The 13,647-nt window shown below is 41.4% G+C and overlaps 2 protein-coding genes and 1 long non-coding RNA gene across 4 annotated transcripts; all 3 read right to left on the bottom strand.

Annotated features, from left to right (window-relative positions):
* Positions 1 to 3,238: 3,238 nt before the first annotated feature.
* LOC116654569 lies at positions 3,239 to 5,359 on the bottom strand. 2 transcript variants are annotated; one of them, XR_004309796.1, is made up of 2 exons: positions 4,822 to 5,359; positions 3,239 to 3,671 (listed from the first exon to the last, which is right to left on the bottom strand). It is a non-coding gene; the product is annotated as an uncharacterized LOC116654569 (long non-coding RNA). The 2 variants fall into 2 exon arrangements; XR_004309797.2 differs by having other exon boundaries at positions 4,874 to 5,359.
* A 406-nt stretch (positions 5,360 to 5,765) lies between these two features.
* On the bottom strand, positions 5,766 to 6,264 carry LOC26515265 (endothelial differentiation-related factor 1 homolog). The gene has a single exon (XM_014905456.3). It carries the CDS (start codon positions 6,151 to 6,153, stop codon positions 5,860 to 5,862), a length of 294 nt encoding a protein of 97 aa, XP_014760942.3. The 5' UTR covers positions 6,154 to 6,264; the 3' UTR covers positions 5,766 to 5,859.
* Positions 6,265 to 13,036: 6,772 nt separating this feature from the next.
* Positions 13,037 to 13,423, bottom strand: LOC6505673 (metallothionein-3). Its single transcript, XM_001964454.4, has 2 exons — positions 13,264 to 13,423; positions 13,037 to 13,196 (listed from the first exon to the last, which is right to left on the bottom strand). Exons 1-2 carry the CDS (start codon positions 13,286 to 13,288, stop codon positions 13,090 to 13,092), a joined length of 132 nt encoding a protein of 43 aa, XP_001964490.1. The 5' UTR covers positions 13,289 to 13,423; the 3' UTR covers positions 13,037 to 13,089.
* Positions 13,424 to 13,647: the final 224 nt, after the last annotated feature.

Genomic DNA, 13,647 nt, shown 5'->3' with positions numbered 1-13,647 from the left:
TGCGAGTTTATTACATTTCCCATTGTCGTCGGAGCTGCTTCAGCACAAATCAAATTATGCAAATCTTGAGTTTAATTACGGACAATAAAACTCCACTTTAAACCAATTTTTTGAACATATTTGTACGAATATTTCGTTTGCTGGGAGTGTCGTGCCGTTTCTTATTTTATTTGTGTGCTTCATTGGAGCGAGGGACTTATAAAATATTCAGGCACTTTGACACACTTTGTCGGTGGCAGGCGGACACACAAAACCCAAACGGAACAAGGCAAATTTTGTTAGCCAACAAAATGACACTTAGTGCAAAAACAGGAGAACGAACACATTCCTAATAAATAATTCAGAGCGCAACAAGCGGACAACAGGCGTGTACTTGCTGGACCTCAGCTACCGAGCCATTCAACCAGGGGCCCACCATCCGCCACCTTCCCATGCCTTTCTATGACCAACTCCGACAGCTGTCCATGGCCGGCCCATCCATATTCACACAAGATTGAAATCCAGTCGGATGTGTTCGCTCAAGTGTTACGTGTTATTCAATGTCCTTTAAGACGGACATCGTCCAGATCCAAATCTGAATCCAAATCCAAGCTCGGGTCCGGAGAGACATATGCGGGTCATTTACCGACCGAATGAACCAAGATGAGGCAACATCATCATATTTGAAGGATATATTTGATGCCAACACGGTGAAGTTTCGTTGTCTGCTTCATTTCGTTGTGCTGTATGGTATTGTGTTTTATTGTGTTTTGCTGTGAGTACCAAAGAAACGAACAATTCAATAAAATAACACGAAAATCTAATACAGAGACACGGAAATGCTTTTAGTCTGGCCGAAGATTCGTCAAAATATAAAGTGGGCAGGCCGCTTCACTCCACAAAGTACCAAAGCAATTTGGGATGTTTTCCCAGGGGTAAACCAAATTTCTTATTGCAATTTAATAAAAATTATATAATTATACATGTTATATCAATTGAGGCTCGATTCTCAGATATCAATCATAAAAATTTGGGATTTAAGCCCCAGAAACATCTAAGATTTTAAGATAAGCTTTTTAAAGAACACGAAAATCTTCCAAGGTAATAAGCCTCATATTAAGAAGTATGATTTATCATTGCTTGAGTTTTATTGATATTGCAAACCTGGGAATATACAGGAAAATAATTTTGTCAGAGCTTGGAGCAGCGCGCAGGTCATAAAAGTGAAAGATGAACCTCGAAAAAAATCATTTAGCATTATGATTAAAATAAATCATAATGTATAGGCCGAGGATTGGGAGGAAAGTGGTCAGAGGCGAAGAATACAGCGAGGCAAACATATGCAAGTGCCGGCATTACGTATGCCGGCATTACGCCACGTAGCCGGCCACGTCCACGCTGGCACACATACACACTTCCACAGCGAATTACAGACGGCAGCAAACAAGCTAAATGCAAACAGACAAACAAAAATGATTTATAAATTGGCAAGACGTGCATAAACTGCTGAGCAGCCCGAGGAGGAGCTAGAAAAAAATTTCCACTGCATACGTAATGAGGCTCTGACCGGATACGATTCCCAGACCAGGCCAAAACCGAACCGAGAGCTGGACCAAAGCGGAAACGGAAGCGGAAGGAAGTGGCATTTAAATGCGCGCATTTATTCACTTATAAATGCTACAAATAAAAATATGCTAAGGGAAATATGCTAAAAAGTCAGACCAGCAAACCGGGCCAAGTGTGTGGCCAGAACTTACTGCACAAACTGTGTGAGTCCCATTCGTGCCCCCCTGTGCGTCTCTTATCCCAGCTTTAAATCTCATTTGGCCTGCAGCGGCAGAGGCATTCCTAAAAAATGTTTAACGTTGAAAAAAAGCGAAGAAGCCAAAGAGGAAACCACTTTCTGGCACGCTGGCTCGGTTACTGCCAGCCAGCAAAAGTAGCTGCCCAGAGATACTATCACCATCACCATGCCATGCATGTCTCCTTCGCACCAACACAGGCGCACCCCCGCACTCGCATGGAGACGTACTTACACACACGCATGGAACGCACGCACATATGCCATGAATTTCATTTAGTCGGTACGTGTGTGCGTTAGTTAATATTGCCCACGTTGGGCATATGTCTGGGTGCCTTTAAATTACCTTAACCATAAGATAAACTTGCTCAGAGCAACACCCACCCCACACCCCATAGCTAGCCTTGCCAATATGTTGTTGAGGGCATTTTAAAGATTTTTTACCTTTTTGTTTCTAAAATATTCTAATTAGTTTACATTGCCAAATAAATGACCATAAGTGGGCTAACAAAGAAGACATTCAAGCTTTTCAAGTGCATTATAATTTTTTCTACAAGGTGAAAAATAATTATATATTTTATTCCGGCTAGACTCTAAGGATAGCTCTACGTATAAGATTTAATATAGAAATAAAAAAATTTAGTAAAATTTAATCCTCATACAAATCTATTATTTTTAACGCCTACAATATAATAGAAATTATTAAATGATAAAACCGATTAACTAAAATTGTTAAGAGCTATCGCCCACAGAATCTTTCAACTTTGATGGACCAGTCTGACTCTAAAATTTCCCAGGCATGGCTCAAAGTGCATAAAATGCAGCAAATTCTATCCCAACACCAGACTGCTCCAGCTCCGAAAATTCCTTGGAAGCCGCTGCGGGTTTTTGGGGTGGCTGGGTGTTAAATCTCAGCCATCTCGGCTCAAATTCGGGAATTTCGTTGCATATTAAAAGCATGCTCGACGCTTCTCGGCCAGCGCCGCTTCTTGGCCAGGCCAATGATGATAATGCGGCACACGTGCACTAAAATGCAAGCACTTGAAATATTTATAAGCTGACTGGCAGATAAATCAGAGGCGCCTGCACTCAAGCTGTTCGCTAAATGAAGAAAAATGAAGCGCGCAATGTTGCAACTTTTAGGCAAGAAACTGTCAAACTGCCACAGCGGGCTATCCAAAGTGGTGGTGGTTGTAGCCGGTGGTTGGTCTGATGGGTAAGTGGTGGCAACAGTGCACTTTGCTGATGGATTTGCCTGTCCCAGATTGATGCTGTCAAAGCATCCGAAGTAGAAGTCGGGGCAAAAACCGTTCAAAGGTCACAAATTTATGCGCGACAAGCTGGCGAAAGTGTTGACAGGATGCACGGCGAGGATGTGCTTAAATATTTTATGCCTCCGAAGATGCGCATAAATATTTGAGTGCCAAAGCGTGTCGCGGTCTCCCAAAAGGACTAATATTTTATCACATACGTAGATAGTTTAATACACAATTAGCATTCTAGAATGACTTAGAGTAGAGGAACCACCTTTAAATTCCAGATGTGTTGCTAAGCAACTCCCGCTTATTTACATGTCAATTGTAAATTGTTTTTCATGTTTTTCTTGTTTTTTTTTTGCGTATCTCCATCTTGTTTATTTTTTTCAAACACTTTTCACTTTAGTGATTTGTTGTGCTCTTTGTTTATCCCAGAAATCGAAAACATGTCAAGCACTTGCCGTATATTGAGCCATGTGTGTCGTCGCCTGTTCGGATAAGTATTCGGGTAGAAGCCACGCCAATTCCCCCAGGTGGCTCTCACTGACAGACTGCCAGGGACTTAAAGTGACAGCAGGCTGATCCTGATTTGGGGCAGGGGGCGTAGGGAACCGCAATCAGTAGGCAAATCTCTCCTGCTAGGCATATACAAAAAAAAATAAAAATACACAGATTAAGGACTATATGATACCCGGTACTCAAGCATCCCTCCAAGGACTTTTTTACGTTGTACTTCGCTTTAAAAATATGCTCTCTGACAAAAACATGTCTCTGGTTATGGACTGACGGGCAAATTGTTCCTATGACTATACCTATGGACTCTACGAGTAGCGGGTATCAAAATAAAAAGGAAATGTATCAAATGTCAATCTAATTTCATTTTTACGCTCGACCAGATCTGCAGGAAGCCGCTACCTCGCACTTATATATAGATTTCTCAACGATTTGACAAATCGCATGTTGACATTTGTTGACGTCTCCCAAACATACACACACCCACACTTAACACTCCCCCATGGAGGGGACGTGACAAAGAGTACGACTCTGTATCCCATTGATATCTCGCAAACTGACAGAAGGGCACCAACAATTCTAAATCACTGATGACGCCAATGGATGGCTGTAACTGTAAAACTCAATGAATTGGAAAATGTTTTGTTAGCTTTCCCATCATCACTCACACACACACCCCATCCCAGGCACACCCAGGCAAACACACACTCCCTCAGTAGCTCGCAGGTGAGCACAAAAGCCAAATGGAATAAAATCGATGCAAGGACGAACAAATGTTCAATACAAATTGAATAATTATGTACAAATAAGAGCGAACAAAAAAGTAACCCATGGACCGATAAGGTCGTGATTAAGTTTCGAAATTTCAATTGAGTTGGAAGACCAAACGGTGAAGATTTAGAAAAACATTGGCAAACTACCTGCACATCCGAATATATTTGCAAAAATTTATTCATACAAATAAAATGAGAGTAAATTGATTTATCTGCCGCAAAATAAGTCCTTTGAGGAGAGGGCCGAGGGTGAGAATACGGTAGCCTGAAGGGTCCGCGCTCATACACTGGGGACACATTAGCCACGAAACTCTCACTCGCACACGAATGCAAATAAATGCACAGGAAAAAACGATTATTAAATCTATTAAAGAGTAAGTTATTTTTTCCTAATTAAGAAAATAAATGTCAGGGACATCACGAAGTGTCTTAAAGCTTTAAAAGCTTAAAGTAATGCACAAAAAACACAAACATTTTTCGAAGTGCACTTGCGACTTACACACGCATGCTAATACGCTCGTAAAAAGGCAATTTCCACAAATTCAACGCACCTCAGCCACCTCACGCATTTGTTTTTGTTGTTTTCGTGGTGCGGGAGCCGCTAACTCAATTTTCTATTTGCAAGAATTTCTGGCTATATTGTGGTGGCCCGTGGGCCTGAGGTCAGAGAGGCGGCGGATGGGAGTGCCACCCTCTGTCCATTTGGCCACCAGCGTGGCATAACTTATGCCATAGATACACACACGCACGCATCCACGCTTTGCATACAATATGTCGGTGTGGGTCCCAGCATACATTTATTTCAATTTTTACAACTCGGATGCCATTCCTTTCCCGCACTTTTCTCCGCTCTCTCCGCTCGTCGGGCTTTCCCCCGGATTTTTCCCGGCCCACCGACGGATGGTGCTTGTAATGCGCTTTAAGGCATCTACATTGGCTTCTGCCCGCTTTACGATTACGTTTCACGAGATTTGCATAAACACTTTTATCGAAATATAAATGACTTAAAAGGCTGTGAATACATAAGGATGTGTAGTATGCCCTTCCGCGGGAATGTATAATAAAATAGTGTGGAAAAATGTATCAATTTCAAAAATAATAAACATATATATGCCTGTATCCACATTTTAAATGCGTAAAGTGTACCCATACTTCGTCCTTGGCGGGAGGACAATTCTTCATCCTGAATTTTCTCAGCATTGCCTTCATGAATTTTGCAATTCTCTGGCGTCACATTACTGACTCCTTTATGGCGTCGTTTTAACGAGCTATCAGTCCTGAGCTTTGTTTGGCCAAAAGGTGTATTAAAATTCGAAGGATATTGGCTAGACTGGGGCTCCGAAATTTTTCAAATATTTACAGGGAGAAATTTGAATTCTTTCATCAACTTATCTATACAAAAATTCTACAAAATGGATATGGATTTCTACACAAATCTAAAACTCTAATGCTTATAGTCGTTTATTTAAACTTATTTATGAAATGATTAGGTCCAAGTCCAAGAAAACAAATTAAAAATAACATTATTTCATCAATCCTACTTCTTAATACTTTGTCCATTCGACTGAAGAGGCATGCCACGCTCTTTGCCACGAAGTTTGATGCCAATGATGCGCTCGATTTTGACCAAAATTATGTTGTTCGGAATGCAGCGTCCAGCTTCGTAATCATTAATAACTTGCGGCTTCTCGCAAATCTTGCTGGCCAGATCCTTTTGGCTAAGGCCCTTGGCCTGCCGACCTTGCATTATCAGGCGGCAGACATCCTGCGGCAACTTTCCGTGACGCAGATCCTCTTCCTCACCGGAGACAAGCTTCTTGAGAGTGGGCATCGTCTGAAAAAAAATCGAAATTCTCTATTTTTTCCTAGAGTTTTTTTTGGTTTCTACTCTGACTGTTTTTCTCGACTACTCAGAACCGAATGGAGGCTGAATGTAGTATCGGAACTGATTACAAATCCCAGAGCCCACTTTTCGGATCAGCCACACCCCAGAGATATTCACCGGCCACTGTGGATGTCCCGACAATGAGATGGATAATAAAAAATGCCAACGACAACAAACTAACAAAAGTCAAAGCAATTGTAATAAATGACAGTCAGACATCTGCCAAGTGGGCAAAGGACGAGCGCGTGGGCGGTGGCTCCTTGGCACATGCCAACTCGGCAAATCCTTCTCCGCCTCCGCCTTCGCCTCCTGCTTCCGCCTGTGATATCCACTCCAAATGGCGTCCTCGGCTGGGTAGGAAATTTTCTAGCATTTTAGCATCATTAGCATTGATTTATGATTAAGTTCAACCTCAATTTTCAGTTAAATCGTTTTCCTTCCCCAGCTTGTGCGTCCTTTCGCCTCCTCGCCATCTCCCTACCCCGCCGCGACAGGGTTCTGGTGAAAACTTGCGAGCTCGTGGGTTAGTTGGAGCGAGGGGTTGGCAAGGATGCGAATTTCCAGCGAGGAGGCTGGCTAAACGTCGAAAACAAGAAATCAGAAAATCAGAAGTAGCTGCGATTCTCACAATCGGACGCACTGATGTGTATAATGATCTTTAGCTGGGATTTAAAACGGATAATAAATAATAAAAATACATGGCGAGAGCCAACAGGGCCAACAGCCTGAATGGAATCAGAAATCCAAAATCCGAATCTGAATCTCGAGCTGATGCTGAAGCTGAATGTGAATCTGTGTCTGAGTTCTTGAGCTTACTGTAAGGCGGCTCTCCCCGGTTCTCTTATAAAAAATGAATCGTTAAAAGGCCGCCGCACAACGAAAGGAAAAGGAATATAAATGTTCCTTGGCACAACAAATCAAAAAAATACGGAAAAAAGCATAAGGCCAGAAACGGAAAAATAACGCAATATTCAAGAAATGTAAGTCGGAAATGGAAGACAATGGCCATGATATATGATGAGACAGACACTCGCAGCCCATTCCCCCGAATTCTCCGTAGGCCTGACCAAGAGCAGATTGAAATTGAAATGAAAATAGAAATTGAAATTGATAGAAACTTTAATGATGGCAGTCGGCTGATTGTTGGCCAAGAAAATAAACTGTTATGAATGATGTTTGTGTGGCAAGTTCAACAAATCGAGGCCACAGTGCATACGGCTTCATAATCTTTCCAACATCAACTTCATTTGAATGATGTTGTTCAATAAACTGAATTGCTTTCATTCAGCCAGTCTCTTCATTTTTTTGCAGCAATCCGCAAAAGGAAAACCCACATGGTTGCCTGGCAGTTATGTCCCGATTTAAATGGCAATGCGGGGACTCCGACTGAAAGTCTGCACCGCAACAGCTCCGGCATTGAAATATGGAATATGTTAAAAGGATTTATTAACTTTTAAAAGCTTCTCACACAACAATGCGAAAAGGACCAAGGCAGCCAACGACTGACGACAAATATTGTATGTTGGCATCAAAAAAATGCCAAAGGTGCCTTTGAATCCTGGATCCTGGCGGTATCGGTGGCATGTCAGCAGGGTCCCTTTAATACGATGTATCGGATTTATGCCACCGTTTCATGGCCTTTTGTCGCTGAATCGGAAATTGCTCATATGAGGTATGAAAATAAGGCTAATAGAGAGTACATCAAAAAAGGCAACCACAATCGAGATGATCTCAATTGGCCAATAGAAATTTTCATTCCTTTCTTCTTCAAATTTACTTCAAGGGGCTCTTATTTTATAACTTTTTTCCATCTTTGGAAACTGTAAACCTCCCCAGAACGAATTTATAAAATCTCTAAACAAACTAGTCTATTCAGAGCTTTAGCAATACCATATATCCTTTATACAATAAACATCACAAACATAAACATACAGAAGAGGCAGAAGTGGAGTGGGCTGGTGGTGCAACCATATTTTTGAATAAATTGTGCTGCCAATAAAAAATATAGCAAGCTCAAACAAAAAATGCACACAAAGCACATAAATTGGCTTTCTGTCGCCAAGGCAGCAACTTATTCGACGGGAGTTCCTGATCCTGAACCACCGGAACCGACTGCACCACCACCATCACCATCAATTCCCGGCAAAATGCACAAAAAAAGGAACCCACTGGCTGCGGGAATAAATAAAATGACTGCAACTGGTTCTGACTGAAACCAAAACAGAAAGCAACCAAATAGCAGATACTTTTTCAGCCACTAAAAATAAAATGGTTATCAAGTTTTAAGATATTTTTTTAAGAATGAGCTGGATGGAGAAAAATTTCATTATTTAACTTTTTGATTCAAATTTTAAACTCTTTTAATTTGTTTTTACAAAAGATGACCTTTAAGCTTTTTCTCTGACAGCTATGCTTAATTTTTTTAAATCATTACCCATACTATTTTTCCAAGTGCAACATTTAAATTAAGCACATTTCACGCGATGCCTTTGTGTTGCTGCTGCTTCAATGCAGCTCTCAATGGAAATTAGCACACTTTTCACATTTTCACTTTGAGTCTCTTGCTGATGCTGGCGATTGCAGTTTTTAATCCATTTTCGCTCCCTTTGCCGGGCTTCGTAAATTCAAAAGTTCGGAAGCTGTTAATAATGTCGACAGGCGTACGACACAAGTATTTCATTAGGGAAACGGCATCCTGCCCATCCTCGCTGCTCCCGTATCCCAGATCTTGACTTGGCGCGGACGCGTCCATGGACGCGCAGTGCAGCGTTTCCTCTAATTTTCAATTTAGCTTTTATCCGAGCTTGAAGAACGACGAGACTTTTCGTGGAGTGTTCCAAATGCTCCCGCGTGTCGTGATATCTATTCAAAAGCAATTACACGAGAGCTACCCGTTACCAGCTACCATGGCAAATGAAAGAAAAACTAATTAAATCCTTTGTCCAACATTGTGTTGTACAAAAAAGGATTGAAGGAAATACGATTCCGCACATAAAGAGATCGTTGTGACAACTATTTAGTGTCATTTGCATTCCTTAAATGCAAATCAAAGTATCTGTTCCGCTCCCAGGACGTCGTCATCTGCATTGCGGAGCGAAGCGAAATCCGCTTAGGTTTTTATTTTATGTTAATGCGACCGAATCAGTGTGCTTTCGATTTCGACTTCAGCATAAATGGCGCATCAGCAGCATCCATCTTGATGTATGTATCTGTATACATAAGGGTGGGATTACCGATGAACAATGCCAAAGGACAAGGACTTTTGAGGGGCAACAAGGCAAGCGACCAGGCAAACGACGACGGATGGCAGCCATAAATTTTTCACTGGCTTGAAGCCCATTAGGGTAAAGCGGCGGCCAGTGAGTAGTACGAGTATGTCTCAGGGCAGGGCAGGTGCATTCTCCACCTGAACTGCATTGATTTATGCCAATCACGATTCGCTAATAACTCAGCGGTAGCGGTAGCGGTGTCTACTGATGCTGCTACCCTGCCCTGATGGCGACGCTGATGCTGTCATAATGGCAGCAATTTGAGGGTTAAATTGGATATGCTTCAAGCATTGACAAAGTCGGTCACGTTCTCCCTTTTTCCCTATTTTTTTCTCTTGGCTTGTTAACTTTCGCACATAATTGACGTTTCATTAGCATCGTCATCTCTTTGTCCGCTTAAAGGGCATTTAAATTTGTTTTGTAAATTTAACCCCCACTTACCCCCAGCCCCCAGTAACCCCCAGGCCCCACTAACCCACTTTGAACTTGATACCTTGGCAATTATAAAGGTCAATCGAATAAGGATGAAAACGATGATGGCACTCATAAAAACTTAAATTTGCGCACACACTCGCTCACTTTTCGATTTTGGGGGAAACAGAAATCGAACTTGTGAACTTTCTAAGCACCCACACACTCACCGGAATGGGAAAATTTCATAAATGAACAAGGATTCAACATCAATTTATGACATAATGATATTTGAGTGGGGCAAATTGCGTTAGCCTGGTATCTTTGTGGGGGAATCTACGTAACTTTTTTCCATTTTCTTTCTTTGCGAGCTGTGGGTATTTGTGGGTCACACAACCTCCTTTGTATTCCAGACCCACCGATTCGGCATCATTTTATGTAAATTATGGGATTATGTTGTGATTTAGAAGGGGCTACTTTTTGCGGCTTAAGGAAATCATATTAGAGGTGGATAAGGTGTTGAGGTTAATTCGGCACTTTATGTCCTGCGAACAGTTTGCGACCAAATAGTACTATTATTCTGTTTTGCATTCTGCGCTCTCCCTCTCTGGGTGATTAATAGTCGAAAAACTTGTTTTCTAATTATTTAACACCCAAAAACTACGACAATTAATTATGTGGCTGAACAATGAAGCCCCTAAAGGACATTTTGTGGGCGACGAGCGCGCACACCGACACACTCGCGTCCGTACGCACATAAAAGCTTACAACAATTGCTGCTACAACAATAAATTTCATTGTGCAACTCACCCACACACTCCCACGAGCCCACACACACGCATAAAGACATTCAACATTCCCATTGCGAATTTTGTATAGAATATACACTTTTTTATTTGGATCTAGCTTTTTTCGACGGCAAATGAAATTCTAGTGAAATGCACACAAAGAAAACATAGGCATAGTTTGCATAATAAAAAATAAGGAACAAATTAGCCAGATTTTTGTTTAATTTTTTCAATCTGATCAAATAGATGGAATGGCGCTATAAATTGAACAATTAACTGGTTCAACGCCCAATTAATAAATACAAATAGCGAAAGTTTGATTGGAAAGCCAGAAATAAACCTGTGACGAGCAGATAATTTCAAACCCAAAAAACATTGCGGAAGATTAGTAAAATAAATAGGGGCAAATTGAGCGTGCAAATTACACTTAATAGGCTTAACACCCCGATTCCAGATGTAAAGCCATGGGAGACTTGTTTAATTTTTGCATTCCAACATTTTTGCAAAGCTTTTTCCGCCATGCCTCGACACACATACACACATATATGCCACTGCAATTGCATTGCAGTTGGGTTAATTGTTTTTTAGGCACGCAGAAATGCAGAAATGCGCAGGGCGCAGGGCGGCCAGAGGGAAAAGTGGAAAGAATCATTTAATGGCATCGCACATTCATTTGAAACTTTTTAATTAAACAGAATACTGTGACAAATTATTTTAACGAGCTTTTCGCAGTGCAAATTGAAAACGAGACGGGCTTTAAAGACTCAAACGCAAATGTCAGACCCCCAAAGTCGTTCAAAGCCTGTAAGCGCTTAAGAACCCAACACCAAGGATAGCAATCTACAAAAAATAAAAGCAGACAAAATAAATAAGCAACAAAGGCTCGCCAAGGGAGTCGCCCAAGAAATCTGCTTAAAACAATTATTTCTGAATAATTGGCTTTAATTGCCGCCAGCAGCTTCAGCCTCGACAACATCGTCGAGGAAAACTTATGCCCAAGAGTGTAGGTCATAATGGCATCTATCAGAGAGCGACCAGTGGTGGAGGGTGGTCGTCCCGGAAGCGGAAACAAGCAATTTTGCGGCAAAGTTAAGAGTGCCACAGACAAGAAAAACAAAAACGTTGCGATAAGAAAGCTGGATGCCAGACCCAAAGTGTGCAAGTTTCCATTCTCTTGGCAAAGTAACTCAACAAGTTATTTTTCTTAGATATGGGTAATTTTATAATTAACCCACTTTGTTTAAAGATTATGCGGTAGGGTAGTCAGACAGCCGTAAAGTGTTTATGCTTCGAAAGTTAATTAAAAATGATAAAGGACTAGAATAGATCAATTTCAGAGGTTTAACATGAACGACAAAAATAAACCATTTTTATAGCAAGCTTCAAAGCCCAGCTAACAGACCCTTTTAAAAAAGAGTAACCCCCTCAACTCAGTCAAACCACAGTTGTAAAAATAATGTTGTTAAGAAACCAAAAGTTTTGGGATTCGGTTGTGTTTGCTGAGTTTTCGAAATAATGAAGGCGGAACAAATGCGAAAAAGTCTATGGCCCGCCCTAATGACCGTGATCAACTGCTCGAGTACACCTCGCAGAACGGCCGGCAAGATTAATGACGGAATTAAAAACCAAGCCAAACACTTGGATGTGTAGCGCGAGTGTGAGCCGAGCATTGCACTTAATTAAAAATGTTTGCCTAAATTATGTACAGACAATTAGAGAGGCAGCTGGCTGGCTGGCAGACGGGCCAGACAGGCATTTCCGCAATTTGCGGTTTGAATTTTCGTTGCTTCTCAGCCAGACAAAGTTCATTGTTGTCGAGAGTGAAACATGAGTCCTTCTGGCGTGCCATTATGAGGCGGCAATCTGAGTGGAGAAGCCAGCAAGTTCTTAAGTGGCCACCGCTTCATACATTCCCTTTTTTTTGTCCTTCGGCCTGGCTAATTAATTGCTTAAACAATTGCACTCCTAATGGCAGCCGCATTGTTGTGGCATGCCCCCATTGCGTATGCTTAATGCGCGAAATTATTTCACGCTCACTTACAAGTGTCACAATTTCGAGCTCTGCGTCCTTGTGTCCTCCAAATGAGATCGCATAAATTCTGCAGCCACGCCACAAATGCAATAATTGCGCTTTTTGCAATTGCCACCGACCCTGGCCAAACGCGTGACAGGCACTTGGCCAAGAGAGGACTTGGCCTCTGGCCCAAAAAGCATCGCGGTGAGGGCAGGGTAAATATTTGTCCTCGACATGGTGTGTTTTGTACATTTTTAGAGCAATGCGAACCAAATTGTAATTATGCGAATATCATTTCTGGCAGACAGCCCACGGACCACCGATTCACCGTAAATGCAATATTGGAATAAAGTCGTTTGAAATATTTATTGGGATTGGTTCATTTGATCATTGCCGGGTTCTACTTGGTCTTGCAGCACTGATCCTTGGGTCCGTTTTTGCAGACGCACTTGCAGTCCTGACTGCAGGCGCAGTTGTCGCCGCACTTGGTGTCCGTGCACTTGCAGTCTAAAAGGGATTTGAGATATATTCATTAAATTTCCTTTATTTTTAACCTTTTTATTTTTCAACTCACTAGAACCACAGCCTTTGCAAACCATTGTAGTAGTTTTCTTTTGGTGTGTTTAATTGATACTCTTTTTAAGTTTAGAAACTTGTTTATGAGAATATTGTTGCTGAGCTTAGTATTTATAGGCTTGACCACCAGCAGAGTGCCGGGTGTTATTTTTGCACTCCGTTTGTTGGAGAAGCTAAAAAGCGTGCGCAAAATCAACAATAATTACATGTTGCATTCAACACGCTATCTATTAAGCTTTATCAGTCGGCGAAGCAATCTTATTGCCTTTGAATGATAAGATAATAAATGGAACCCATAACACTGATAAAAAATGTTATAACCGCAAATCTGAACAAAAATACGGTGAAATCAGTGCAAGAATTAAATTAATATTTAAAATAT

This window comes from Drosophila ananassae, chromosome 2L, assembly GCF_017639315.1.
Source record: "Drosophila ananassae strain 14024-0371.13 chromosome 2L, ASM1763931v2, whole genome shotgun sequence".
NCBI lineage: Eukaryota > Metazoa > Arthropoda > Insecta > Diptera > Drosophilidae > Drosophila > Drosophila ananassae.
This window is presented reverse-complemented; position numbering and strand designations above follow the sequence as displayed.

Coding starts and splice junctions, on each gene's coding strand:
- LOC26515265 (XM_014905456.3), bottom strand. CDS start 6,153: ATGCCCACTCTCAAGAAGCTTGTCTCCGGTGAGGAAGAGGATCTGCGT.
- LOC6505673 (XM_001964454.4), bottom strand. CDS start 13,288: ATGGTTTGCAAAGGCTGTGGTTCTA. Junction 13,197..13,263: donor TTGCAAAGGCTGTGGTTCTA/GTGAGTTGAAAA, acceptor AATCCCTTTTAG/ACTGCAAGTGCACGGACACC.